General features: G+C 36.1%; 1 protein-coding gene across 1 annotated transcript in view; it reads right to left on the reverse strand.

Moving 5' to 3' along the window:
* Window positions 1-1188: 1188 nt before the first annotated feature.
* LOC126752955 (odorant receptor 74a) overlaps window positions 1189-27419 on the reverse strand; it is a 109011-nt gene continuing 82780 nt past the window's right edge. The window contains exon 7 of the mRNA XM_050464006.1: window positions 1189-1375. Coding sequence (XP_050319963.1) covers window positions 1189-1375 — 187 coding nt within the window. The remainder of the gene's footprint in view (window positions 1376-27419) is intronic.

Consider the following 27419-nt stretch of genomic DNA (forward strand, 5'->3'; position numbering starts at 1 on the left):
GAACGCTGTCCAAGTAAGCATAAAGGAGTAGTCACGTCCTTGTGGTCGACAGAAGGATAAACAGTGAGCGAGATCGAGTAAAGGTCACTAGTCCATCACGACTAGCTGAATGTGTATTTATGTGTGAGCTGGTGATGAGAGGTTTTACGTCAGCTAAGATGGAACAATGTCAACCAAATGGCCAGGTTTTCAATATATAGAAGCAATTTTCATTAGAAGTGAGCGTAAGTGTTGAAACCAGGAGCCCAATGGAAAGTAATCGATATTAATCGTATCATTTGTCTTCGAAAAATGTAGTTTTGAGAAAAACTTATTTAAAGATAAACTGATGACACTGATTGAATTGAATGGGTACACTTCAGAAGGCTGTAACTCAACAACAAATTTGAGATACCGATTTAAAATGTTAATATTTTTAAAGTTATAACCTGTCGAAAACTTGTTTAAATTTCATACAAGGTCTGCTATGACGTTGTGTTTATATATATTATTTTAAAAACAGAGAAGTTAAATTAGCGTTGATGAGAATAAGTAAGTTGTTCGACAAAACGTTTTGAAAACTATCGCTTTCTGCATTCTTCCTTGATTTAGAAATGTAATAATTTTGCCCGAAAGATTTTAAATCTGATTAAGTCTGTGAACTTATTCTTGAAGAATATTCTGCGCCATGATACTATACTTTAGTTAGGCACACACCAAGCGTTAACGACTTGTTAACCAGATTTCGAAATAAAAAATGCTATATAAAATTCTCCCCCTCATACGAAAAGTTGAAAAAAATTAAGCTCCTGTCATAAATAGCCACTAGATGGTATGTTCGTGAGTGCTTGCCTGAATGAGCTCACTCGTGTGTACTCGTGACTGCAACAGCTTTTCCAAGCATTCAAGGATGCGGGCGTGCAACAGGACATCTACGACCGTCACAGCTGAAGGCTTAAGCTTTGTGGCTTTGTGTGCGGTCGCTTGTTTACAAACAGAGCAATAATAACAAAAACCCTCCACCGGCTGGAATGTGTGTGCGGACAATGTCTACAAGGTGAGCGAACGTGTTGCACTAATTGTTGCGTGTAGTTTTCATTGCCTGCGATGGTGGCACTCCACCAGACTGCGTGGCAGGCGAAGAGCATGCAACAAACGGGCAAGTCAGAGTATGGTAGCACAGTCGAGTGAGTGATTGCATGTTGCCAGCTATACACCGTTGGATTTATCATCATCATCTACATCTGTAAGTGAGTTTATGTGTGCGCATTGCAGATGTGCATGCGTGTGTTTGCCATTTGCCGCAATGCTACGGCTAAGTATGCAGGCATTCTCAAGTATTGGCGTAGGCGTAGCATTTACGCACAAGTGCCACTTGCCGCAAATTGTTGTTATTCTATTTAAATAAATTATAATTAGACTTTCGTATTCATATCTGAAATGCCATTGCGTATAAGTCGCATTTAAGGGGTTAGGTGTAGTCAGAAATATGTAACATTTGTCAATTTTAGTTCATTTTTTGATGGTAAATTATTTTATTTTAACGGGTGATCCATGTAGAGGTACTTTTTTCTATCGCTTTTTTTGTCAGATCACGCGAGAGTCGTGTCAAGCTGTCATGTTATTTGTATTTATTACGAAAATCCACGTTCTGTAAAGAATGTGTGTCACTTATGGTCAAAATAACCGGCCTACTAAGCGTACTATTCGCAAGACCATTACCCAACTTGAGACCCAGCCAATATTATTGTATGATTTTGGTCCGAATAGACCACGTTCAGCACGCAATAAAGAAATTATTTCAGCTGTAACTGAGAGTGTTCGCGAAAACCGTGGAGAGTCGATTCGGTGTCGTTCGCAGCAACTCGGACTAACGTATGGAACGACTTGGCGCATTTTACGTCGAGATCTTAAATTGAAAGCGTACAAAATACAGCTTGTACAAGAACTAAAGCCGTTCGACCGATAACCGACTATTTGAGGCCGAAATTGAAGCTCGTGATCTCGGAAACATTTAGTTGCTACAAGACGGTTCTACTTCCCACTTTCCACATGTCGCATCAATCGATGATTTATTGAGAGAACACTCCACTTTTCCAGTGGAGATATGTACAGTCTAAAGTCTATGCGGACAAACGCTCTTCAATACAGGACTTGGAGCAAAACATCACTCGTGTAATTCGCCAGTTACCAATCGAAATGCTCGAAGGAGTCATCGAAAATTGGACTCCACGAATGGACCATCTGAGACGTAGCCGCGGTCAACATTTCAAAGAGATAATCTTCAGAAAATTTTTCCCAGATTTTCGGGTTAAACTCAACAGTTAATTGTTTAAAAAAAATTGAAATAAAAAAAAACCAGGAAATTGGACATAAGCTTCTAAGCAATAATACCCTTCACACATACAAAAAAGTGCAGAATTATTTCTCGTTCTACTTTTCGTCCTACTTATTTTTAATATTTATATTATTTCGTAAGTTCTTCTGAATTTGCATTAAAATTATTTTCTGTACTCTGATTTTATGATATTCGCAGGCTCTATTGACCCCCAAAACCCAGCCTATGCGCCACTGAGAAATGCATAGATACAGACCCAAAAAGTGCTATGGCGCATTTTGTCAACGCATAAAGAGAAAGTGATTCAGCCGCAATGCAAGTGAGTGAGCTCACTACGTCATTCCTCAGAAATCATGAAAAATTAAAAAAAAAATTATTTAAACATTACAGCGGTTTATTGTTTTGTTATTTTTAGCTGGCCACGCAAATTTCGCGATTCGCTAATAGTTTAGGCGGCATAAATATTTATCTAAGTGGCAAAACAAAATTATTAAGCACGAAGCAGCAGCGCATCGCTGCGCAGTAGCATCAATGAGCGAATTATTAAAATGACCTTGTGCCCGTTTGGCGCTCGCACATTTGTCACTGCCACAAATGGCACTCGTGTGACAAGATGACACAGTGGCAGCGTCGCCGGTGCCACGACACGGCTAATCAAGCTACCCACTCAATGAAACTGTTCTTATTCGCTTCTATTCTACTTTCACATGTGTGTCTGTGTGTGCGTGTGTTCATATGTGCATACGTTGCTACAAGTACCGTTATTAGTTAATAAATTTCACGCTGCCACTTGCTCACTCTTGTGACTTAATTGTGCAAAGCACGTTTTAATACCGAGGCTTCACAAGGCATCGAGCGGGGGCTGTGGTCATGAGGAGCGGATCTGCTGAGAATTAGAAGCATACATGCCGGTACGATAGTTAATATGAACAGGGATGGAATAAAGTACTACATTAGGGTGAGACGCAAAAGATCAATAATTCAGAGGACACTCATAAGTCTGTCCAATTATTGCTGTTGTTTTCCTTTTATCAAAATACAATGCATTTGACATTTTGTACTGCATTGTCTATCTATACATATAAATTTAAAAGGATCCCAAATATTTTTACTTTCTTCTTTGAAGTTAAATGCTGTCGTAGAGTGCATGCGGCAACTCTGATACAAAAATCTTCATTCCTTATAATGAAGTTATGAGAACAAATATTTTCCTGAACAATGTGGCTCGGTACCAAAAGCTATTGTCAATGTACCGTGGGGAAAAGAAACAGCTGTGAGCTGAAAAGTAAGCGTAGCACCGCCCTTTTAGAGATTTATAGCCCTGACAGACGGCAGCGTTAATCCGGATTAACTGCGCACTTAATCAGATCCAAATTTGTAGGTGACAGATGGCAGCTATGCGAGTTTGAAACTCTCCTAAACAGCTGATTGTCATTATACTCTCGCAACAAAGTTGCTAAGGAGAGTATTATAGTTTTGTTCACATAACGGTTGTTTGTAAGTCCTGAAACTAAAAGAGTCAGATATAGGGTTATATATACCAAAGTGATCAGGGTGACGAGTAGAGTTGAAATCCGGATGTCTGTCTGTCTGTCCGTCCGTCTGTCCGTCCATCCGTGCAAGCTGTAACTTGAGTAAAAATTGAGATATCATGATGAAACTTGGTACACGTATTTCTTGGCTCCATATGAAGGTTAAGTTCGAAGATGGGCAAAATCGGCCTATTGCCACGCCCACAAATTGGCGAAAACCGAAAACCTATAAAGTGTCATAACTAAGCCATAAATAAAGATATTAAAGTGAAATTTGGCACAAAGGATCGCATTAGGGAGGAGCATATTTGAACGTAATTTTTTTGGAAAAGTGGGCGTGGCCCCGCCCCCTACTAAGTTTTTTGTACATATCTCGGAAACTGCTATAGCTATGTCAACCAAACTCTATAGAGTCGTCTCCTTCAGGCATTTCCATATACAGTTCAAAAATGGAAGAAATCGGATAATAATCACGCCCACCTCCCTTACAAAGGTTATGTTGAAAATCACTAAAAGTGCGTTAATCGACTAACAAAAAACGTCAGAAATACTAAATTTTACGAAAGAAATGGCAGAAGGAAGCTGCACCCAGGCTTTTTTAAAAATTGAAAATGGGCGTGGCGTCGCTCACTTATGGACCAAAAACCATATCTCAGGAACTACTTCACCGATTTCAATGAAATTCGGTATATAATATTTTCTTAACACCTTGATGACATGTACGAAATATGGGTGAAATCGGTTCACAACCACGCCTTCCTCCAATATAACGCTATTTTGAATTCCATCTGATGCCTTCCCTGTATAATATATAGTACATTAGGAACCAATGATGATAGCGGAATAAAACTTTACAAAAATACGGTATTTGAAAAATATGTAAATGACGTATAATAAAATCTCGATTATCACTTTATCATGCGAGAGTATAAAATGTTCATGACACCCGAACTTAGTCCTTCCTCACTTGTTTTTATTTAAATTTAAATGAAAATCGATAGAAGATAAACATTGCTGTTGTTCGCCGACCAATTTTTACAAAACCATTTTTTATTGCAAAAACATATCAACACGTTATTTTTAAAACTGCATCATAACATAACATCATAACATAAAACTTCTTGTTTTATTTACTGTGAAAATCGGTTAAACAAATCATAATCATGACCACTCCACATATAAAGCCATAAAAAGATTATGTGGTGTCAAAATTGGATTGGCGTGTCACTAATAATTTTTGTGAGAAAGCACAAATCTCAGAAACTACTTTGCCGATTTCAACAAAATTTTGTATATGATATTATGTATTTAGACTTTCTTATGTTATGTTGGGGAAAATAGGCGAAATTGAGCTATATATGTACAAGGCGCGTTCCAAAGTAAACAGAACATGACATTTCATCGATAGAAAGTGAAGTTATTGTGTTTTAAGTGTCAGTATGTTTGTGTTATCGGTGCGAAAATAAGCTTCGAACAAAGAGCCAAAATTAAATTTTGTTTTAAAATTGGTAAAACTTTTACCGAAACGTTTTAATTGATGAAACAAGTTTATGGCGATGATTGCTTATCTCGTAGAAGAGTACACGAGTGGTTTCATCGTTTTCAAAGTGGTCATGAGGACATAAATAACGATCAACATGTGGGTCAATCCAAATCCGTGATCACCGGAAACTCCATAGAAACTGTGCGGGAATTCATCAAAAATCAGTCGAAATCACCATTGAAATTCATGGAAATGAAATTGAACATCTCCAAAACATCGATTTATCGTATTTTGACCGAACATTTGGGCTTACGAAAGGTGTGTGCACGGTTTGTTCCACACAAATTGACTGACGACCAAAAATTGCTCAGAATCCAACATTCGAAGGACATCATTAAAGAGGTCAAAAAGAACAAAAACTTCCTTTACAATATTGTGACTGGTGACGAAACGTGGTGTTTCCAATATGATCCCGAAACGAAACGCCAGAGTACTGAATGGAAGGCACCGGACGAGCCGAAAGCCATTCAAAAGGCATACTGGCGCCCATACCGGCCAACGAGCTAAAACACTCGTTCGACATACTTTTGGACCGTGCAAAAAGCTGTACTGAAGCAGAAGGAGACTATTTTAAATAAAATAAACTGATTTGCCGATAAAACCATTTCGTCTGTTTTTTTTTTTAAAGTCCAGTTTACTTTGGAAAGCACCTTGTATAACAAATTTTAAAATTTCGTATGATACTTTCACTTTACATATAAATATACGTATATAAATCCAGTTCCATACCTTCCCTAACCCACATATAACTTATGCAAGTACAACTATTCTCAAACATACGCTTGCTTTATACCTTATATATTGGTCAATATTTGAGATATCTTAATGAAACTTGAAGAAACTATTTTTCTAGTTATGATATGTATGTAATGCCAAAAATAGATAAAATCGAGTAAATACTTCTCCCAGCGCAAATACACCCGATATAATGATTACCGACTTTCTGATTTTAAGCCGTTTATGTTGGTCAATGATGTGAGCGAAAAATTGGAAAGACCTTGCCAAATGTCGCATCAAAATAATCATTAGTGTTTAGTATGCGCTTGCCTTTCTGAAGTACATAAAGTGAATTCGGCGATTTTTTACGTTGAGAAAGTTATTCAACAAAGAAGTTCCATTAAATTTTGTGTGCGGAATCAAATTTCTAGTGCCGCAACGTTCATAATGTTGGAAAAGGCCTTCGCTGATAATTGTTTGTCGCGAGCAGTTGCCTTTCTTTGGTAAAAATTGTTCAAAGAGGGTCTAGAACGCATTGACGACGAACTACGTCCAAGATGGTCATCAACATCAGCTGATGAGCAACACGTCAATAAAATAAAGGAATTGGCTTTAAGGAAAGCTTGAGAATCGACCATTAACGGTCAGAGATCTTACTGGCATCGTTGGAATAACGGAAGGATGAGTGAAACCCCTTTTTAGAGATCATTTGGGCCTAAGAAAAGTGAAACACAATTGGTTGCAAAATTACTAAATTTTTACGAAAAACAGCGTCGCGTTAACATTTGTGAAATTATTCTTTCCGATTACCAGGATGTCATGAAACGTGTTATTATTGGCGATGAGTCTTACATCTATGCTCACGACTCGAAAACAGACGATCAATCGACCGCATATAGTGGCGAAGATAAGCGAAGCCGAAAAATCACGTCAAAGTAGGCCAAAAGTCAAAGTTATGTTGATAGTTTTCTGCGATCATCGAGGTGTGGTGCACTCCGAATTCCATCCGAGCAGCCAAACTGTCTACAGGGAATACTATTTAAGTGTTAGATAGATTTCCGATTTTCTGGTTGATGTATTTCTAATATGCCTAATATATTAAATTTAGCCTCTTTGGCTGACTTTTTCGATTGAGTTAACTAGTTCAATTTCACTATTAATATCTCGGATATCTGAAGCAAAATATAGTAAGTGAGTCCACAAATATAATCTAATTTAAAAGCTAGCTAAATTGATTGTATTCCTTTCACCCTTTCGAATATGCATGAATAATCAATATTGAATTCCATCTGAATGTATTTTCCCGGCTTTGATTCTAGTGAGATTATAAAATGTTTGGTTACAACCGAACTTAGCTGCTCCTTTTCTTTGTTTTTTTCAGAATTTATTTTGTGAAATAAGTTTTGTATGCACACATGCAGTAAATTTACCAAGTAAAATGATATTATTAGTGCATTCAAAATTAATTAATAATACAACGATTATTAATTCGGCGTTAAAGTGAAAATTCCATTCACACTTTTTAATGCCGAAAGGAAAAAGTAATTAAGGCAGAAGCATACCACTGAAATTTCACTTTAAGCCGATTAAATAAATGAAAATGTATAGATATGTATGGTACATATAAGTATACGTAAAGGAAATATTTAACGGTAAATAGCTTTAGTAGTTTAAATGGCTACTGTAGTTTTTTAATATATTTTGTATAACACTTTTTATACAAAAATATTTTTAATTCAGACAAGCAAGTCCACATGCATTAATGTTAATATGTAGAGTAGCATTAGGGTGGTTGTAGTAATTTTTTTAAATATTGTAAAAACGCGAATAACTTTTTTGACATACCTTTTAATGTTTTTATGAGATTTAAATTTACGAAGCCAATTTCTGTAAGTTTTTTTTAACGTTCAATGATAATCTGCAATTAAAGAAATTAATTATAAATTAATAACATGTCAAAGAATAATTTATATAATGAAAATATGTTATTTTTTTAACAGATAGTATATATGCTCTTAGTAATTTTATATAAATTTGTTTTAGATTTTATGTTTGATTATAGGTATCACATCGTAGTTTCGTAATTTACTTGCCATTGTGAGCCAGAAAACCCGGCGTAAGAATGATCGCTGGAAAACACCTGAGAAACCATAGCTAATTTCACTTTATATTCAACTTTTAATTTTTTTCCATATTTTATTTCCTCCCAGTTTCTATCTTAAAGGGTTATATGCGTTTCCTCGAGCAAAAAACAGTATTTTTTTCGAAATTTTTTTTCTCATTTAAATTAAGAAATATTTTATTAGAATTTTTTATATTCTGGATTTTTTGTAAAGAAAAACATTTTAAACTTGGCCATTGCGACGCCATTTCCTATGACTCCTCGAAAAGATCATTTCAAGTGAAAAAATACGTGTTCTAATAAAAACCTTAATTAACTTATTACTTGGAGAAGGAAAAAAAAACTGAAAATTTAATTTTTGGCAAACATATTTACAAAAACATGAAAATTTCGCCATTCGACATTTTTTTTTCAAAAAATTGTAATCGAAAAAAATTCTTCAGTCCAAGGCTTTAAGAATTGTATCTCAAAGACCTGCGAAAATTTCATGAAAATCTGTTGAGTAGTTCCCGAAAACTCTTGTCAACCGACTTCAAAACACAGTTTCGAGAAAAACGCGTTTAAAGACGGTGCACTTAACTTAGCGTACCAATTCTCAAGGCTGGATCTCCAAAACTATTACTCGTATCAATATTCTAGAGGTGTTGTAGAACTTAATAAGACAATAAAAAAAAATCGATTTTTTGATAGCCGTAAACCGACTATGTAATCCCTTAAGGGGGGGCGGGGGTAAGGTTTGTTTCGTCGAAAAAAGACCTTTTTTCGTGGATTTTGTTAGAAAAAATTATTACTGTAGGTTTATTTTACTTATTATTATATGAAAGTACAACATTTGAGGGATACTTAAAAAAGTTTTATCAAAAAATAGCGAGGAATAACGGATTTATCGTCGATCCCTGCAGGCACCTCGAAAAAAAGTTGTTGTGCGGTGACCAGCCTACAGCATCACTGGATCATGTCAAAAAATCAAAATGCTTTATTTAGTTTATTAGTTTATCTTTCAATTGACGTCGAGTTAGACGAAAAAATCGACCTATTTGTTATTGTAAAATTCTTAGAAATTATAATTTTTGGAAAAACTCGACGTCATTCGAGAGCTATGTATATGTAGAATATTTGTACAAAATTTCAAAACGATCGATGAGGTAGTTTTTTCTGTAGGCTGGTCACCGACTTTAAAAATGACATATTTGGGAGAATCGATTCAAAGTTTTGTACACTCAGCGCAGGTAGCTGAAAGGCGCGCAAACCTGAGTTAGAGGTACCGTTATTCAACCTGTTGTAACTTCATTAGTTTTTCTCCGATTGACCTAAAACTTTAACACAATATTCTTGAGATGTTGATGGTTCAGAAAAAAAATTTAAAAAAATGGAAAAAAAGTTGTCAAACCTTACCCCCCCCCCTTAAGAAAAGCGGCGACGCAAAAAAATACAGGGTGTTAATTAACGAAGATATAAATATGTCACCATTCAATTAATCTTCACACTGGCGAAGTTAAAACACTATTCCTAACATATCTGGTATGAAACTGTCGAAATGACGCCGTCAATTCATTATTTCAATATTTTTGAGATATTGTTCAATAACGGATACGTTCTTCTATTGTGTAAGGCCCAATTTTTACTAAGCCTAAACTGTCAGCTGTCGATTTGTTCTTCCTTAGAGTTGTCAACACTTAACTACATATTTAAATCTTGCCTTAATTTTGGAACACCCTTTATGTACTTTATGGAATATCCGACACTTCCAACTCGCGTTACAAACTTCGTGGCAACTTTATGAATAAATAATATATGTTGTTAGAATTTTAAAATTTCATGTATATTTTCATTTTTTTTTGTATATGTACATACATATTTACATATGTTATATGAAGCATACTTACATGACATACATATGTACATATTTGTTTACTGCAATGTGAAAGCATTTAACACTGAATATTCATTATTTTAATTGATTCCGATTTATGTTCACATCAACATAAATATTCATGCAAGCAATTCACAAAACATGAATGCTTTTTTGTGTTGCTCTCAATGGCCAATTAATTGCAAATGAAAATGTAAGTACATTAATTTGTTTCCAAAACATATGTTGTGATAAATAGAGACGCGTTTTTTGTACACTCACAATTTGAGAGATTAAGAATATGATAATAGCTAATATAACGGTTGTTTTGCAACAATTTGTTTATAGGTTCATATGTGTACCTACTAGAGTGATTTAAAAAAAAAAAAAATTATTTTTTCGTTTGGTACTCGGAAAAATAGGTTCCTAGACACCTGTAAGAAAGCCTATAAGTTTCATCATTAATTTATTATGATTGAGTATACTTTTCTATTAATAAGCGTCTGGCGATTAACTGGGGTGAAAGTGTAGAAATTAAGCTTCTTAGTCTGAACAAGCTACTTACTTCACCCAACACAGTTCAAAAGATCCTATTTCGGAGTTAGACTACAAAAACAATTAATTGAAAATCGCTTTATGGATTTTGAAAAATTGTCGGAACACTTTTGCCACACTGATTGAGGTACTTGTATTTCCAAAACATGCCTCCACAGGTGTCGAAAAACGTTGACTTCTTAGTTTATTTTTTACCAACGGAAATAAAAAGAAATTATCCGTGCCACGCTTGAACTATAAGGTAGATGACTCATCAAACTAATGTTTTGAGCACTCAAAAATGCAATCGTTTCAGTCGATGTGTGACAGCTCGCATTGTCGTGGTGAAAAGTAATCTCTCTTCGGCGGTTGGTTTTCCTGATTTCTTAAAAGACAACTGGCAAAAAAATTGTTGTGCACCACTCAGAATTCACTGTTCTGCGTTGGTCCAGTTCTGTGCTTTTCATTGAGGGATTGGGAGTGTATTTTTAAGTGGCGGGTAACAAACCCGCATAGCGCTGGAGAGGGATGTTTCGTCTTCTCACTTTAGCTCGCCTTCAAACGGATGTTCTTTGGCTACCCAGAGGATACTTGGTGTAGAACAGGAAGTCGCGAGCTGCATGAGCCATATTTAAACGATGACACATCTGATGATTCGGCGTTACGAGTTTTCGAGATAAAGGTTCTGCGGAAGATTCAACTCCTTTTATTGGATTTGGCTCATTTTGAAACAACGATACAGTTGACTGCTGTTTACTTTCGTGCTCATGCGCGTAAATTTATGATTCGAAGCACCGATATCGTATTTTTTCAACACTCCACCAATCGACATGAACTTTTTTTGAACGATTGACAAATTATATGGGACGAAAATCACTTTGGAGCGATCTACGTTTCGACTGAACTCACCATTCCATCGATAAACACTAAGCTTTAATGGAGCTTCATCGCCAAAAATTGAATTAAGTTCATCGAAGTATTGTTGCTGAGTTAACACACATCCAAAGTTGTAAAAAATAGTCGCATGAAAATTTTCGCAATTTAGTTCCATGTTTTGCCCGAGATGAATATTTTAAGTAACTATAAACAACATAAATAATGCTCGTATGCCATAATTTTCCGAGTATGTTGAACAACAAAAATGTCAAACTTTACGACAAAATTGTGAGTTGGCAGATTACAACACCCTATTCAGGGTATAACAACCAAGCATGAAAATTTTAGTAATTTAGCCCCTAATTGATCTAAATTCTTCATTATTTACAATAATTAACTAAACGCTCAATTAGTGTTTAATTGTCAGTGAATATCTACAAAAGTAGCTTTCCCTTATGGTTGTTTCAATTACAACTTATTTCCCCTTTGCTTGACGTTTCGTACATGTACATTTCTCCTCACATTTTTGACAAAGACCTTGTCATTTTGTTAAGCAGCTACATGGAGCAATAAAAGCCTTTTATTGACACGAAAGATTTCACAGATAAAATCGAGGCATTTTGAGTGCTGTCAAGTTCTAAAGTGTTTATGAAATCTAAATGGTGTACTCCTAAAAATCGAACCAAATTGAGTACATTAAATCCACGAAGTGCTTTGAACCTAACGAAAACATTTTTGAGGCTGCTATTGTCAGTTTCATCTACAGGCTTTGTCCGGATAGTAATAGGACTAAGTTGATTTAAAAAAAATTATTGAACCAATCCTTACAATTCTTTAAAACCTTTCAAAATAGGCTCCTTCTGCGTCGATGCAGCGCTGCCAGCGCGATTTCCAAGCACTGAAGGCGTCACGGAAGGCATTCTCCTGAATAGCCTTGAGAGCCGAGGTGTATGCCGCTTGGATCCCCTCTATTGTTTCCATGACTCGCTACCTGTGATTACGTTATTGAAAAATTGGGGGTCACTTTCACACATATTCAAATTTTCTTAGCACACTTCCACACGCCGCAATTTCTGGTCGACAATGAGCACTTTTGGGATCATCTCCGCGTACACCTTGCGCATGTTCAAGTGCTCTGTCACAATGGCATGAACCACAGGTTTTGATAAATTTAACAGCTGGGCAATTAAGCGAATACTTAGTCGACGGTCAGAGTTTAAAACTTTGCGCACACGAGTCACATTTTTGGTGTTTGTCGAAGTCGCAGCTCTTCCAGCACGGTCTTCATCAGCGAACTCTTCCCGGCCCTCCAAAACGGCCTGGTGCCACCGAAAGATACCACTTCTTACTAAAGCAACATCTGGGTAAGCCTGCTTGATCATATCAAAGGTCTCCGTCGCAGTTTTACCGAGTTTCACATAGAGTTCAATCGCGTACCTGACTCTCCAGGTGCTCGGAGACTGACCCTTCGTTCTTCCTAGTTAACTCCTCCCTCTACCGAATCCAGTCGGTGCGCGCGAAGTACAGTCGCGGCGGAAGAAAATCAGTCCTATTACTTTCCGCACAATCGCTGTATGTCTTCTGGTTCGCGCAAGGTATGACTGCCGAGATGCTATGAATTTAGTCCTGCAAACGCTGGACAATGGAGAAGAAAGAGCCTGGATGTTTCCACCTCAACTTCTTTTCATACAACTTTAACAATTTGAGTATGTGCCTTACAGCATGAATGTCTATTGGGCAGTGTCCAGTAAGAACCTCTACGATTGCGGCTAGATGAGCTTTGGTAAGAGCAAGTAATTCAAAAGATCTGCATTCTACTCCAAAAGGACCCGAACAATCTTACAAACATGTAGAAGCTGTTCGTCGACCAGTGCCTGCGAAGCGAACGCGAGTGGGTCCAGTGCTAGAACTTTATATGGTAACGGAGATCCAACTTGCTCGCACTTCGATGTGTGAGCGAGGGTCTACTTGATTACCTCAGACTTAATTTTATTTTCAGTTGACTATTTTTGCTGACAATTTGTACATGGGAGATGAATCATTGTATAATAATGGCATGGAAACAGGTTAGACATCTACACAAATTACTCTGATGAGCTCATGTCGAAGCGCTCCAACACTCACACATGCATACATGTACATACACATATTGTAAATATTGCACGAGTTCTAAAGAATCTGCAAGTTGAGTAATTGAAAAGTGTTGAACATCTACGAAGCGTATTTAATTACAAAATATCTGAAACTGATACTTGGCATGGAGCTGTATCTGTTGCTTAGGGCGCTGACACTCGTATGTGTGCATATGTTAGCTCGTTAGCATTTTTATCAATTTTAGGCGTTTGTAGCACGTATTTTTATCACGGTCTCACGTGCTTTTCCAGCTGTATTTGCTCGCATTGACAACGGATGTTCTCTTATACCCATGTTGCATACATACATACGAGTATGTGACTGTTTGTATGTATTTATGTATGTGCATATGTATATGTATATAATGACAGCGAAACGAGCTTCCAATCGCTATCACCTATTTGCTGAAGATTGCATTCTAAGTAGTTGTAGGTCGTGCACAACATTTTATTGGTTTTTCGAGAATCTTCCGTTACTTCTTGTAGTTTTGTAGAAAAAAGCAACAAACTGAACTTGCTGTTATCAACTCGGCAAACACCTACGCTGTGTGTAAATGATAAATAGGAAACAAGTACATAAAATGGAGTGGAACACAAAAGCAAAAAACGAAAATGCAAAATGAAATGAACTCGATTCGCGCGAAAAGCGAACGAAAGCGGAAATTGAAAACGCACTGCTTGTAAATTTGCTACAGAAATAAGTTGGCGATAACGACAAACAACTTTTTGTACAATGAGAAAACTCGAAGTATTTGTTAAATTGTTTTTTATTTGCCTAAACTTCTTCTTCTTTATTGGCGTAGACACCGCTTACGCGGTTATAGCCTAGTTTACAACAGCTCAGCAGTCGTTCCTCCTTTTCGCGGCTTGGCGCTCATTGCAGATTCCAAGTGTAGTGAGATCCCTCTCCACCTAGTCTTTCCAAAGTAGTGGAAGTCTTCCTCTTCCTCTGTTTCCCCGACGTGTACTGCGTCCAATACTCTCAGAGACATTATTTACAACTTTGATGTTATGATTGTCAACAGGGACGTGAGAGCCAAGTCGCGAGTGCGGTGAATATTTGTTTGATGTCAGGAAATATTTCGTCTTGCCCTCGTTCACTGCCAGACCCATTTGCTTTGCTCCCTTATTCAGTCCAGAGAAAGCAAAACTAACGGTGCCGTTGTTGAGGCCAATGATATCAATATCATCCGCCTACGCCAGCAGCTGTACACTCTTATAGAAGATGGTACCTTCTTTATTCAGATCTGCAGTTCGAATTATTTTCTCCAGAAGTAGGTTAAAAAAGTCACACGAAAGGGAGTCGCCAGTCTGAAACCTTGTTTGGTATCGAACGGCTTGGAGAAGGTGCTTCGCGATCCTGACGGAGTTTTTGGTATTGCTCAATGTCAGTTCACACAGCTGTATTAGTTTTGCTGGATACCAAATTCAGTCACAGCGACATAAAGGCAGCACATTTTCATGCTGTTAAAAGCAGCTTCAAAATCGACAAAGAGGTGGTGTGTGTCGATCCTCTTTTCACGGGTCTTTTCCAAGATTTGGCGTATGGCCAGTTGCTGATTTTCCAGGCCTAAAGCCACACTGATAAGGTCCAATCAGTTTGTTGACGGTGAGCCTTAATCTTTCACACAATACGCTCGATAGAATCCTATATGCGATGTTGAGGAGGTTTTCTCACGGTAGTTTGCTCAGATTGTGAGGTCTCCCTTTTTGGGTATTGGGCAGAGCACACTTGAATTCCAATAGTTGGGCATGCTTTCATCCGAACATATGGTACAAATTGTCAGCAAAAATAGTCAACTGAAAATAAAATTAAGTCTGAGGTAATCAAGTAGACCCTCCCTCACATCGAAGTGCGAACGAGTTGGATCTCCGTTACCATATAAAGTTCTAGCACTGGACCTAATCAGTTCGTATTTGCATAGCTCGGACAATCTATCGGCCTCGCCGTTTTGTTGTTTTTCAGACGAGTAATTGTTATTCGAACTTCTTCGCCGCATCTTTTCGTAGAATTTTCGAGCATTATCAGCCAGCTTGACAAGTCAAGTAGTGACACATTTCGGCCTCTCTCTTTTTTTTTGTCTGGAAATGCGTTTCGTTTTCTTCTTCAACTCTCGGCATCGATATGTTGTGATCGATTGTAAGATTGCAAGGTAGGCAGTCTGTTTTCTCTCCACTGCGACACGGCACTCCTAATTTTTCCAAGTAATAGTACTTTATTTTTGAAGAAGTATATTTACTGGTGAAGAATCATGAATATGGAATTCATATTAAATAAAATTTAAAGATTTATTATTAAATAATACCTGCGAATTTGTGTCATTTAAAATATGACATACCGTAACCAAATTTTTTCATAACCAATATATTTTTAATTTGAAAAACAGAAAACAAGATTTTTTTATTTCCCGCAAACAAGTTTAAACTTCTATTTGATTAAATTACTCAGTAAATGTAATTTACTTGAACTTTGCAGAACAAACACATACACCGATAAACCAAACCTCGAAATATTTCTAAATGCAATTTTTTCTTTTGAACAAACGCTCTGCTCATACAAAACAAATTTACATACACACAAAAGTAAAGTAAAGTAAAAGACACAAACAAATAGCTGTAAGTAAGTTGTGATATAGCATTTTTCTTTGAAGAAGTATATTTACGTTATGACAACAGGAAACAACTTGGGCTTTTTTCAGCGATTCAGTTGCAACCTAACAAATTTACATATTGTATTTTCCTAAGATTTTTAGAAAAATAGAAAACAAGATTTTTTTATTTCCCGCAAACAAGTTTGAACTTCTGTTTTATTAAATTACTCAGTAAATGTAATTTACTTGAACTTTGCAGAACAAACACATACACCGATAAACCAAACCTCGAAATATTTCTAAATGCAATTTTTATTTTGAACAAACTTCTGCTCATACAAAACAAATTTACATTTGCACAAAAGTAAAGTAAAGATAAAAGACACAAACAAATAGCTGTAAGTAAGTTGCAAAAATCTGATATAGCGGATGAAAATGTGCAGAGAAATACTTACATACACATTTTCAGGGTACGCAATTTTCTTTCGTTATGACAACAGGAAACAACTTGGGCTTTAACTCAGCGATTCAGTTGCCTAACCTCAGTTCAGCACAATTTACATTGATGTATTGTATTTGCCTAAGAGTATGTTTATGTCTAAAGGTAGTAAGCTCATATGTAAGTTTTTGTAAATCTTGAAGGTCTAAGTGCAGCAAAAGTACAGCTGGTACAACATTTCCCCCAAAATATGTATGAAAACTATACAATATCCGCATAACTTAAGGCAAAAGACAATTCAATGCATTAAAAGCGTTACAAATCCTTCCAGTATATTTACTTTGAATTAAGCAACCCCGAATACTTGGAAAAGTTTAATGCAACTAATGAGGTTATTTTCAATCATAATATTTTGGGTCTTTAAAAGGTGTATATTTGCTAAAGAATGACACAGATATAAAAGCAACATTGATTTTCATCGTTTTGAGCTGGTATTAAGTTAGATATTATTGTGATGATTTGTTTGAAACTAAAATTGTTTCACATTCACCTTAAGCATTCAAGTGATAAGAACTAAGGTCAGCTGATTCATAACAACAGCTTAAAAGCAACGCCTTTTAAACGAGAGAGTTGAATGTTTTTTCACTATTTATGGTGATTTTCTTTCCTCATTTGATAAATTTGTTCTATTTTTATACAAGTAATTGTTGCTAAGGAGAGTATTATAGTTTTGTTCAACATTTTATAACGGTTATTTGTAAAATCCTAAAACTAAAAGAAATCAAATATTTATATATACCAATTTGTTCATTTACAGGGTTTTTTTCAAATCCGGATTTTGCATTGTCCGTTTTCCGTCCGTGCAAGACTTTAATGTAAAAATATACTGAGATATCATGATGATCCTTGGCCTCATAAGAAGGTTAAGTTCGAAGATGGGCGTGGTTGTTAACCATATCCATTTTCGCCCACAAAATGGGGAAACCGAAAACCTAGTGTATAACTAAGCCATAAATTCAAAGATATTAAAGTAGTTCCTGGATATGGGATTGCATTAGGGAGGGGCCATTTTCGGACGCAATTTTAAAAAAAAGTGGGCAGTTCCTTTTTGATCCGCCCCCTAAAAGTTTTTTGTTCATTTCTGACGTTTTTCGTTATCGGAAACGCACTTTTAGCTATGTCAACCAAACTCTATAGAGTCGTTTTCTTCAGGCATTTCCATTTACAGTTCAAAAATGGAAGAAATCGGATAATAGCCACGCCCACCTCCCATACAAAGGTTATGTTGAAAATCACTAAAAGTGCGTTAACCGACTAACAAAAAACGTCAGAAACACTAAATTTTACGACAGAAATTGCAGAAGGAAGCTCACCCAGGCCTTTTTTTAAAATTGCGAAAATGGGCGTGGCCTCGCCCACTTATGGACCAAAAACCATATCTCAGGGAACTAACTTAACCGATTTCAATGAAATTCGGTATATAAGTATTTTCTTAACACCCTGATGACATGTAAAAATATGTGTGAAATGGTTCACAACCACGCCTTCTTCCAATATAACGCTATTTTGAATTCCATCTGATGACTTCTCTGTATAATATATAGTACATTAGGAACCAATGATGATAGCGGAATAAAACTTTACACAAATACGGTAATTGAAAAATATGTAAATGACGTATAATGAAATTTTTATCACTTTATCATGCGAGATTTTAAAATTTCGGTGACACCCGAAACTTTTGTTCCTTACTTTTTAGTTATGAATATTGTCAAACAAGTGAACCAAACAGTTCCAAGCTGTCAACTACTGAGACTCCAGAAAGTAAACACAAAAAATTTAAAAGCTGTGGAAATCAACAACATATTCTTTAATATTTCAAACAGCATCTGAAGAATAGAAATACCGACAAATTACTTAAAATTCTCTCAGAGACTTCAAAATGGTAATTTCTTAATTTGGTCTTAAAGATATACATACATACGTATCTATGTATATAACTAGCAGATTGAATTGCCTATCCGAAGAACGTCCATACTCCAAGAGAATGACGACCCCAAGAATACTCCCGAACAACAGAAGAAATATTTGGCTAATCAAAACTTTGTATTGACAGAGTGATCAACACAGACAGTCTAGTATTGGTCTCAATCTGATCAAAGCTTTGTTACTTACTCAATTGTGATCAGAAGGTTGCGAAAAAACCTACTGAAATGGTAAATGGTGATTAACCAATACTAAAATGGATAGCATTTGGCAGTAAGTACCGTGGAAATGTAAAATAAAATGAGATTCTGAACTAATTACATAACGGGTCAATTGAAAAATCCCCGTTCTAACACATAGATGGCGCTACTAGAATGAAGTGAGTGTATGTGTCGCAGCGTTAGTTGGCGAATTCATTTTGATTGAAACAACTTTTTTTATTTAGAAAAAAATGTGTAAAAAGGAATGTCGCGTGTTGGCAAAATATTACTTTTTAAAGCAAAAACTTGGCTTCATGACGAGTTTCCATACATTGCCCCAGGAAAATCAACCATCAATATCAACCAAGGCGATGTTTAGAGATGATAAAATGAGCACCGAAGACGAAGTAGTAGACGCGCAAAGGAGATTGTTACTGACGAAACATCAATAAAATTCACAAAAAAAATTTTGGGCAGCCGTTATTAAAGTTGATTTATTCGAGATAGCAGGCATGAACATGATATCATTCTAGAATATTTTAGTTTGAGAGAGGTCTATGCAAAGTGAGTTCCGCGCAAGCTCACTTTTGACCAAAAACCACGACAAGTTGATGATTCGGAGCAATGTTAGAAGATGTTAAGGCGTTATAAATTCGAGTTATTGCGTCGATATGTGACAATGGATGAAACGTGGCTCCATGATTTCATTTCGAAGTCCAGTCGACAGTCATCCGAGTGGACTGTACACGATGAACCCGCTCCAAAGCGTAGGACAATGCAATAGTTGGCTGGTAAGAATATGGCGTCTATATTTTGGGATGCACATGGCATAATTTATATTGACTATCTTGAAAAAGGAAGGACCATCAACAGCGACTATAAAGGCCGCATTTGAAGAAAAGGACGTCGGTATTTCTCCAAGACAATGCACCGTGCCAGAAGTCAGTGAAAAAGAGGACAAAAATTCATGAATTGGGCTTCGAATTGCTTCCGCATCCACCGTATTATCTACATAGATGTTGCCCCAACTACTATTTCTTGTTCTCAGATCTCAAAAGAACGCTCGCTGGGAAGAACTTTTCGTCGATATTGAAGAGGTGATCACCGAAAGTGAGACCTATTTTGAAGCAAAGCGGTTTGTCTTTTGCTTTATCCTTTCCTTACTACAAAAATGGTATCGAAAAGTTGGAAGATCGCTTTAATTAGAGTATCACCCTTGAAGGGAACTATATTTAATAAAAGAATGAGTTTTGCCAAAAAAATTAGTTTACCATGTAGTACTACTATTAGTTAAATCCTCGAACAAATAATATAAAACCAAAACTAACAATTTTTATACCCTGAACAGGGTACATTTAGTTTTCAACCAACTTTGTAACATCCAAAAGTAAGCATCGAAAGCCTTATAAAACATATACAAGGTCTGTCGCAAAAGAAACAGGACTATTAAAAAAAAACAACAAAAATTAATATTTTTCAAAAGTTATATTTTTTTATTCAAAGTAGTTTCCTTGTGCTTCAATACAGCGTTTAGCCCGGTCAATTAGCATTTCAAATGAGTGTTTAAGGTCATTTTTCGGAATGCTCTTGAGAATATCGGTCGTCGCCTTTTGATAGCTGAAATGTCCTGAAACCAGTGTCCTTTCATGGACAAATGAAGTTTTCCAAATAGGTAAAAATCACAGGGTGCCAGATCAGGTGAGTAGGGTGGGTGATTAATGGTTAATGTGGAGTTTTTTGTCAAAAATCAGTGACAAGTGTCGACCGATGACACGGCGCATTATCGTGCAACAGGCGCCAGGACTCTGCCTCACGCATTAATCGTTTGGCCAGGTGGGACAAATTCTCGGTGTACAATACCCTCGGAATCGTAAAAACAAATCAGCATTGTCTTTATTTTTGACTTCTGAAGACGACCGACTTCTGATCGTCACATAGGTCCTCACGACCTTCTTGGAATCGCTTAAACCACTCATGCACATTATTACGGGATAGGCACTGATCACCATAAGCCTTTTTCATCATTTGAAATGTTTCAGTAAACTTTTTCCCAAGTTTAAAAGAAAATCTAATATTTGCTCTTTGTTCAAAATGCATTTTACGACCGATGACCAAAAGCTGCTGTCACTTTTTGATCGATAACATCGATTGTAGTTATCCAATTGTCTTAAAATTTTTAAGAAATGTCAATAAGAGATCAAACTTTTATTTTATATACCCACCAATAGGTGGCGCTACCAGAAACAGTTATATTTAAAAAGTTCTGTTTCTTTTGCGACAGACCTTGTATATGTACATATAAGACCAAATGATTCTCGTGACAAGCCAAGTTGATTTAGACGAGTCCGTCTGTCTGTACGTACTCTCTCAGTTTTTGAGATTTTCAACTTAAATTTTGAACACGTCCTCTTTTTCTCAAGAAGTTGCTCATTTGTCGGAACTCCTGATAACATGCCCTACACACTGATCGATCGGATTCAAGTACTTGTATAGAATGTTTTGTGTATACGAAGGGTATTAAAGCTTCGGTGTAACCGAAGTTAACGTCTTTTCTTGTTTTTATGACACTTTGAGACTTTAAATAAATGAATTTCCAGTTGGTTGAATAAAGTACGACGTACTGCACTATGGCTTTCAATTTACAAATGTGTGATTGTAAGTGTGTGTGTGTGTGTGTGTGTGTGTATACCAAGTGTGTGCAATGCTTAAATTGACCGCAAACGCCACAAATCTGTGGCTTATTGACTTTATCAACGCAGACAGCCTAGAAGGCAGGCAATCACTATCAACTCAGTGCAACCGACTCACAAAAAATACACAACAACAAAACAATGGTAAATACAATAACAACGAGCATTAATTTGCAATTTGCCCAGCGTAAAGCACACGAACGCGGGACAGCGAGCGCTTTATTGAATAATTTGCATGAGCATAAAGCGAAAATCACACAATGAATGTATTAAAATTGATTCTGCCATTTGAGTGACGTTAATTTTGCGATAACACAAGCAAAAATAACAGTCAAAAGAATGAAGTGCGAAGTGAATAAAAAAAAAGCGAATGTGATATTTTGTAAATTGTCAAATAAATGTTACTTGAGTGTCATACCAGTGCCTTATAATACCTCACTAAGAACGCTTTATTTTCACTTTGCATTGCCAGCGGCGAAAACAACTCGCCAGCGAATGCGCCGTTAAAAGCGCAAACAACGCTAAATGAACTCATCAAACGCTGCCAAACGCGTCAATGCTTATCTTCATGAGCTGTACTATTCATTCTATTGCTTTGTTATTGACCCAATTTCCGTTGTCTTTGGCAGTTTGGTGGGATGTGAAAGTGTAATGAAAGCTTTGGAAGCTTGGAAAATTCTTCGAACTTTTGTAAGGATTTTCACAAGTTCTTATATTTGTATGTATTTTCATATATAACTTTTAGAAACTAAGCACTAACAATTTTAGTTTATTTTTATATAGATTACCAGCATATCCAGCCCGCTTCGCCGGGCTTTATTTAAGCACACCTGAAGTAATAATAAATAAAATCATAAAAATGTTTTTTTAGTTGTAATACGCTTGATTATGATTCTGCTAAAAAAATATCAATGAAGATGATTTGCCGTAGTGACAGTGAAATGAAATTGCATCAATTTTAAAAGCGTTCTTGGACGTCAAATTCACTTGTTTATAACTCTGCGCTGCGCTTTGTTTCTGTGACAACCATAATTTGTTTTCATATGGAATCCCCCTCAATGGATGACACAAACAATTTTTAACAAAATGCATTGAATAAAACAGTTTCAATAAAATTCAAAATATTGGATCGAAACTGGAAATGCTTCCATTCATGTTGCATGCTCACCAGAAGTTGAAGATTTTTCTGATGTTCACTTCAGAAAAGAAAAGTGGTAACGTGGCTCATTGCCGACTTTCAAAATTTTTTTTCACATATTTATTTTTATACCCTGAACAGGGTATATTAAGTTTGTCACGATGTTTGTAACACGCAGAAAGAAGCGTCGGAGACCCTATAAAGTATATATATAAATGATCAGTATGTTGAGCTGAGTCGATTTAACCATGTCGGTCTGTCTGTCTGTCCGTCCGTCCATCCGTCTGTATATATACGAACTAGTCCCTAGTCAGTTTTTAAGATATCCTTTTGAAATTTTGCAAACGTCATTTTCTTTTCAAGAAGCTGCTCATTTGTCGGAACGGCCGATATCGGACCACTACAACATATAGCTACCATACAAACTGAACGATCGGAATCAAGTTCTTGTATGGAAAACTTTCACATTTGTCAATGTATCTTCACCAAATTTGGTATAGATTATTTTCTAAGGCAACAATGTAATCTCCGAAAAAATTGTTCAGATCGGATTACTATAGCATATAGCTTCCATACAAACTGAACACATAGTTACTAAAAGAAATGCAACTGTGAAGGGTATATTAGCTGCGGTGCAGCCGAAGTTAACGTTTTTTCTTGTTTTTTCTATATACGGTATTAAATTATAAAATTTATATAAAATTGACATTTAGGTATATGAACTCATTTATTACTTCTATATGTTTTAAGCACACTCCATATAGTGCTTTTATGTATATATGTCCACATATTTTCGATTTAGATCATTTTATATATAAATTCGACACTATGAGAATACAGTTCAATCGAAAAATCGTAGTTTTGCAAAAGAGCATAAGTCAATTTTCAACAGTAAAGCACTGCAAAATGAACACAAGTGTCAACATAGCCGACATTGTAGCGAGTTGTTGATTCGTAGAGATTTTGTCAACTTCACGACGCTCTGATACAGCTCAGTTTGTCGCCAAAATGGTCATTTTTCAATGTTTTGTCAGAACTAAATATTTTCCTCTGCCCCTTCTCCGCGCGAACTCGCCATTACTTCCATGGACAGAGGAAGACTTTTACCCTATTATTATCCTATTAATTATTTCGTCCCCTGATCCCTACTAGATGACAATCGTTCAACTGCTTCGTTCTAATTGTTGAAAGCAAAAGTGGAGAGTTTGAAATATTGTCAAGCGTCAACGTACGTGTATTCAAAAACCTAAACAATAACTATTCTCATTACTCATTTAAGAAACTTAAAAAAAAAATACTCCGATCGCCACCAAACTTTACAGGTACACTCCCTTTGTTAGAAAAACCAAAAACATGATATGAAGAATATGAGAGTTGGTGGTAATAGCGACCCCATTTTATCTATTTTCATCAATACCAGCTCTTATGAGTATGACACATATTAATAAAGTCTTCCCTGGGTTTCATAAAGTAACTCACTATCGCCACCAACCACTAGGTGTAAAGTCGGAAGTTCGAAAATACTAAATCTTGACCCGATTCAACCCACTTTTGACACACAGACATATAATTGTCAATCATTGAAATGGAAATGAAAAAAATTTCACATTGAATGAAATGGAATTTAGATTTTTTTAGATTTTTGCTATATGGAAAGTAGGCGTGGTTGTAGTCCAATTTCACCAATTTTCGCACTGTAACAGGAATGTGAAAGCAAGGCCACGTACTAAATATTGTCGAAATCGGTCAGTCGGGTCCGCAGATATGTGATTTCACGTCATCAGATCCTTTAAAGCCCTCTCATACCAACTCGGGTGTAAAACTTTAAGTGTCTGATATATTTAGTTACAGATTTATCGCACTTTTAGTAGTTTTTAACAATACCGTTATAAGGGGAGTGAACGGGGTTATCTTTCGATTTCATACATTTCCACAATTTTCATTAACAAAAGCAAATAACTAAATACATAGTGTGTACACGAATACTATACCGCTATAATGATCTTCGTGGTGGTGCCAGTAACCAGAAAACCACAATTTTTCCAGACACTAAATATAAACCTTACATTTTTTAATATACAAAATTGTATCGCTCATAAACATAATATTATCGTAGCATCGAAATACTGAACACTTTTGCAAGTTCCAATCAAAACTTTCATAATTTTTCGATTTTCAAGCGGCACTACGCTGCGTATGAGTAACATTTTAGTATTACTAAGCTAGTACTATAATAATACTTTATATGTACATACATACATATGTATATGAAAATGTTGCACTTCAGAAATAATGGCAAAACAATTAATGAAGCATTAAAGCAAACATTTTAGAAATATTCTCAGCCTCGCATGAATTCACCGTTTTTCAAACTCATGCAAATGTGCAGTTCGTTTGTAGACTCGCTGCTGGTCTCATGCTGACAACATGAAGTTGTTGCTGCTGTTGTTGTGGTCAGACTGCTGGTACCACCACAAAAAAAACAACAAATGCAAAAACAACAAAGCGAACTAACAACTCAACCACGATGATCAAGGGAAATGGGCGAAAATTTGTGGTCGTCTTTTTGAATTTGTTGTTTTCCATTTTGAACAATTGTTTTTATTGTTATTGTATTTGTTTTGGTTTTCATGCAGTCTGTGGCATACACAAGCATATCTGAGTGCTGCTGAGTATATGCATGTCCCCTTTTATGCTTATTATTCTATGGGTAGGCGAGCTACCAGACAACTAACCAGTTTCCATGACATGCCGAAAAATTAATTTTCTGTATTGCAGCGGCTGCCTCTACATAATGCATACGTTCATTCTAGACAGCTTTGCTTTTGGTCTGCAGATAACTGTATTTTCAACAAATTAAAATGCTCATGGAAGTGATGGAAATGACAAAATAATTGAGGCTGAAGTCAAAAAAAAATAATTAATTTTGCAGAAACTATCACGCTGAATATTAGAATATGTGATGCTGATTTACTAACACACATAAAGGCACATAAATATTTTAAAAAAGGGTTCAGAGTTTCTTTTGTTTGCTCATTTAAGCGATAATTGCTGAAACAAATAAATTTATATTGCATTCCAAAAATTAGAAAAAAATTAATAATTTTCAGTTCAATATTTGACAATGGGCTAGCAATTATTTTATATTTATTTATTTATTTATTATAAGTCTATGAACGTTAATTCTTACAGAATATTAGAAAATTATGACTTAAACTAGTATCTTAGCATCATAAAATTAAAATTAAACAAATACATTGTGACAAAAAAGTACCCAAAACTGTAAATAAAACGCAAAATATATTTAATTATCCATCAATATTTGTTTTGTCGCCTTCAATGTCATCTTGATCAGATGTAATGCCCTCATGCCAACGATTTTTTAGTCCACGAAACACTTGTCATAAACACTTTTTAGGATGGCCTTCAGCTTTTTCAGAGAATTGTGTTTTATGTATTCGATCGACTGAACACGGAGCGGCAATTTCAGTTTGGGAAACAAGAAAAATCACACGGAACCAAATCTGGTCAATATGGTGGTGGATCGATTGCATTTATTGCGTTTTTGGCTTTAAATTCGGTCAGAATTGTGGCTCGATGCGATGGTGCTTTATCATCGGGATTTTACATGTTCTTGCACAATTTCGGCCGTTTCCGATGGATGTTTTCACACAAACATCTCAATACGGTCAAAGAGAACTTCTTATCCATCTTACGCCATCCTGTACCTTCGGAAGAAATTAATAATGCACCAAACAACGGATATCGAAAAAAACAATGAGCATCACCTTGATTTTTGAGCGCATTTGGCGTGTTTGTTTTAGCTTCTGCTTGTTTTTTCGCTCCATTCCGATGATTGTTGACTTGTTTGCATGTCAAACTCATAAACCCAAGTCCTATCGGTAGTTATAATGCTCTCCACAAAGAGTGTCTAAAAGCCCTGATTGGCTTTATCGGGACGAGTCAAGCAAGAATGCGTTTCATACCCAAAATACCCACCAAAATCATTCGAACGGACTCGTGAGAGATGTCGAGCTCACTTGCCATCCCTCTAATACTTGCCTGACGATTTTTGAGCACCATACCCCTCACTTTTTTAAGTTTACATTAGTTGAAAGTATCGAAGGTCGTCCAGAACGAGGCATGTCTTCAACGAACTCTCGACCGTCTTTGAAGGCTTTTTAGGACATTTGCGAACATTTACACAAATTCAGAGAATGCTGTGATTTCAGACATTAGTCATAAGAACTATCAATATCACACTGAAGTTTATCTATATCTTCAGAGTTTTTGATTATTGAGACTATTTTTTAGTCATCTGCATACAGCAGAAATTTAACAGAGAGAAACAACAGGAATTTTCGTTGACAAACAGAACAAAGAGAAGAGTACCTAAAACGCTTCCTTGTGGACGTTACTGGCCGCACTCCCGATGACGCAATGAAAGTATCGGATAACACCTCATTGACAATAACAACACAAATGTATAGATGAAAAATTGTTAGTAGAAAAAATAGAAGTAAGTCCAAGCGCAACAAGTACACAATTAGATTTAAATAATCCCGAAAAAAGTTAGAAATTTATCCAGGACCATGCCCACTTACCACCACAGCATAAAGCGGAAAGAATGACCGAACTCGATTCCCTAGATTTCACTATGTTCAAAAAAGACTTCGGGTTCGAATTCATGGTAGACTCCGTGCTGTCAATAAACTTTTTATTGAGTATTAATTCATTCTTGATTTGGAGA

The sequence above is a fragment of the Bactrocera neohumeralis genome, chromosome 3 (assembly GCF_024586455.1).
Source record: "Bactrocera neohumeralis isolate Rockhampton chromosome 3, APGP_CSIRO_Bneo_wtdbg2-racon-allhic-juicebox.fasta_v2, whole genome shotgun sequence".
Lineage (NCBI taxonomy): Eukaryota > Metazoa > Arthropoda > Insecta > Diptera > Tephritidae > Bactrocera > Bactrocera neohumeralis.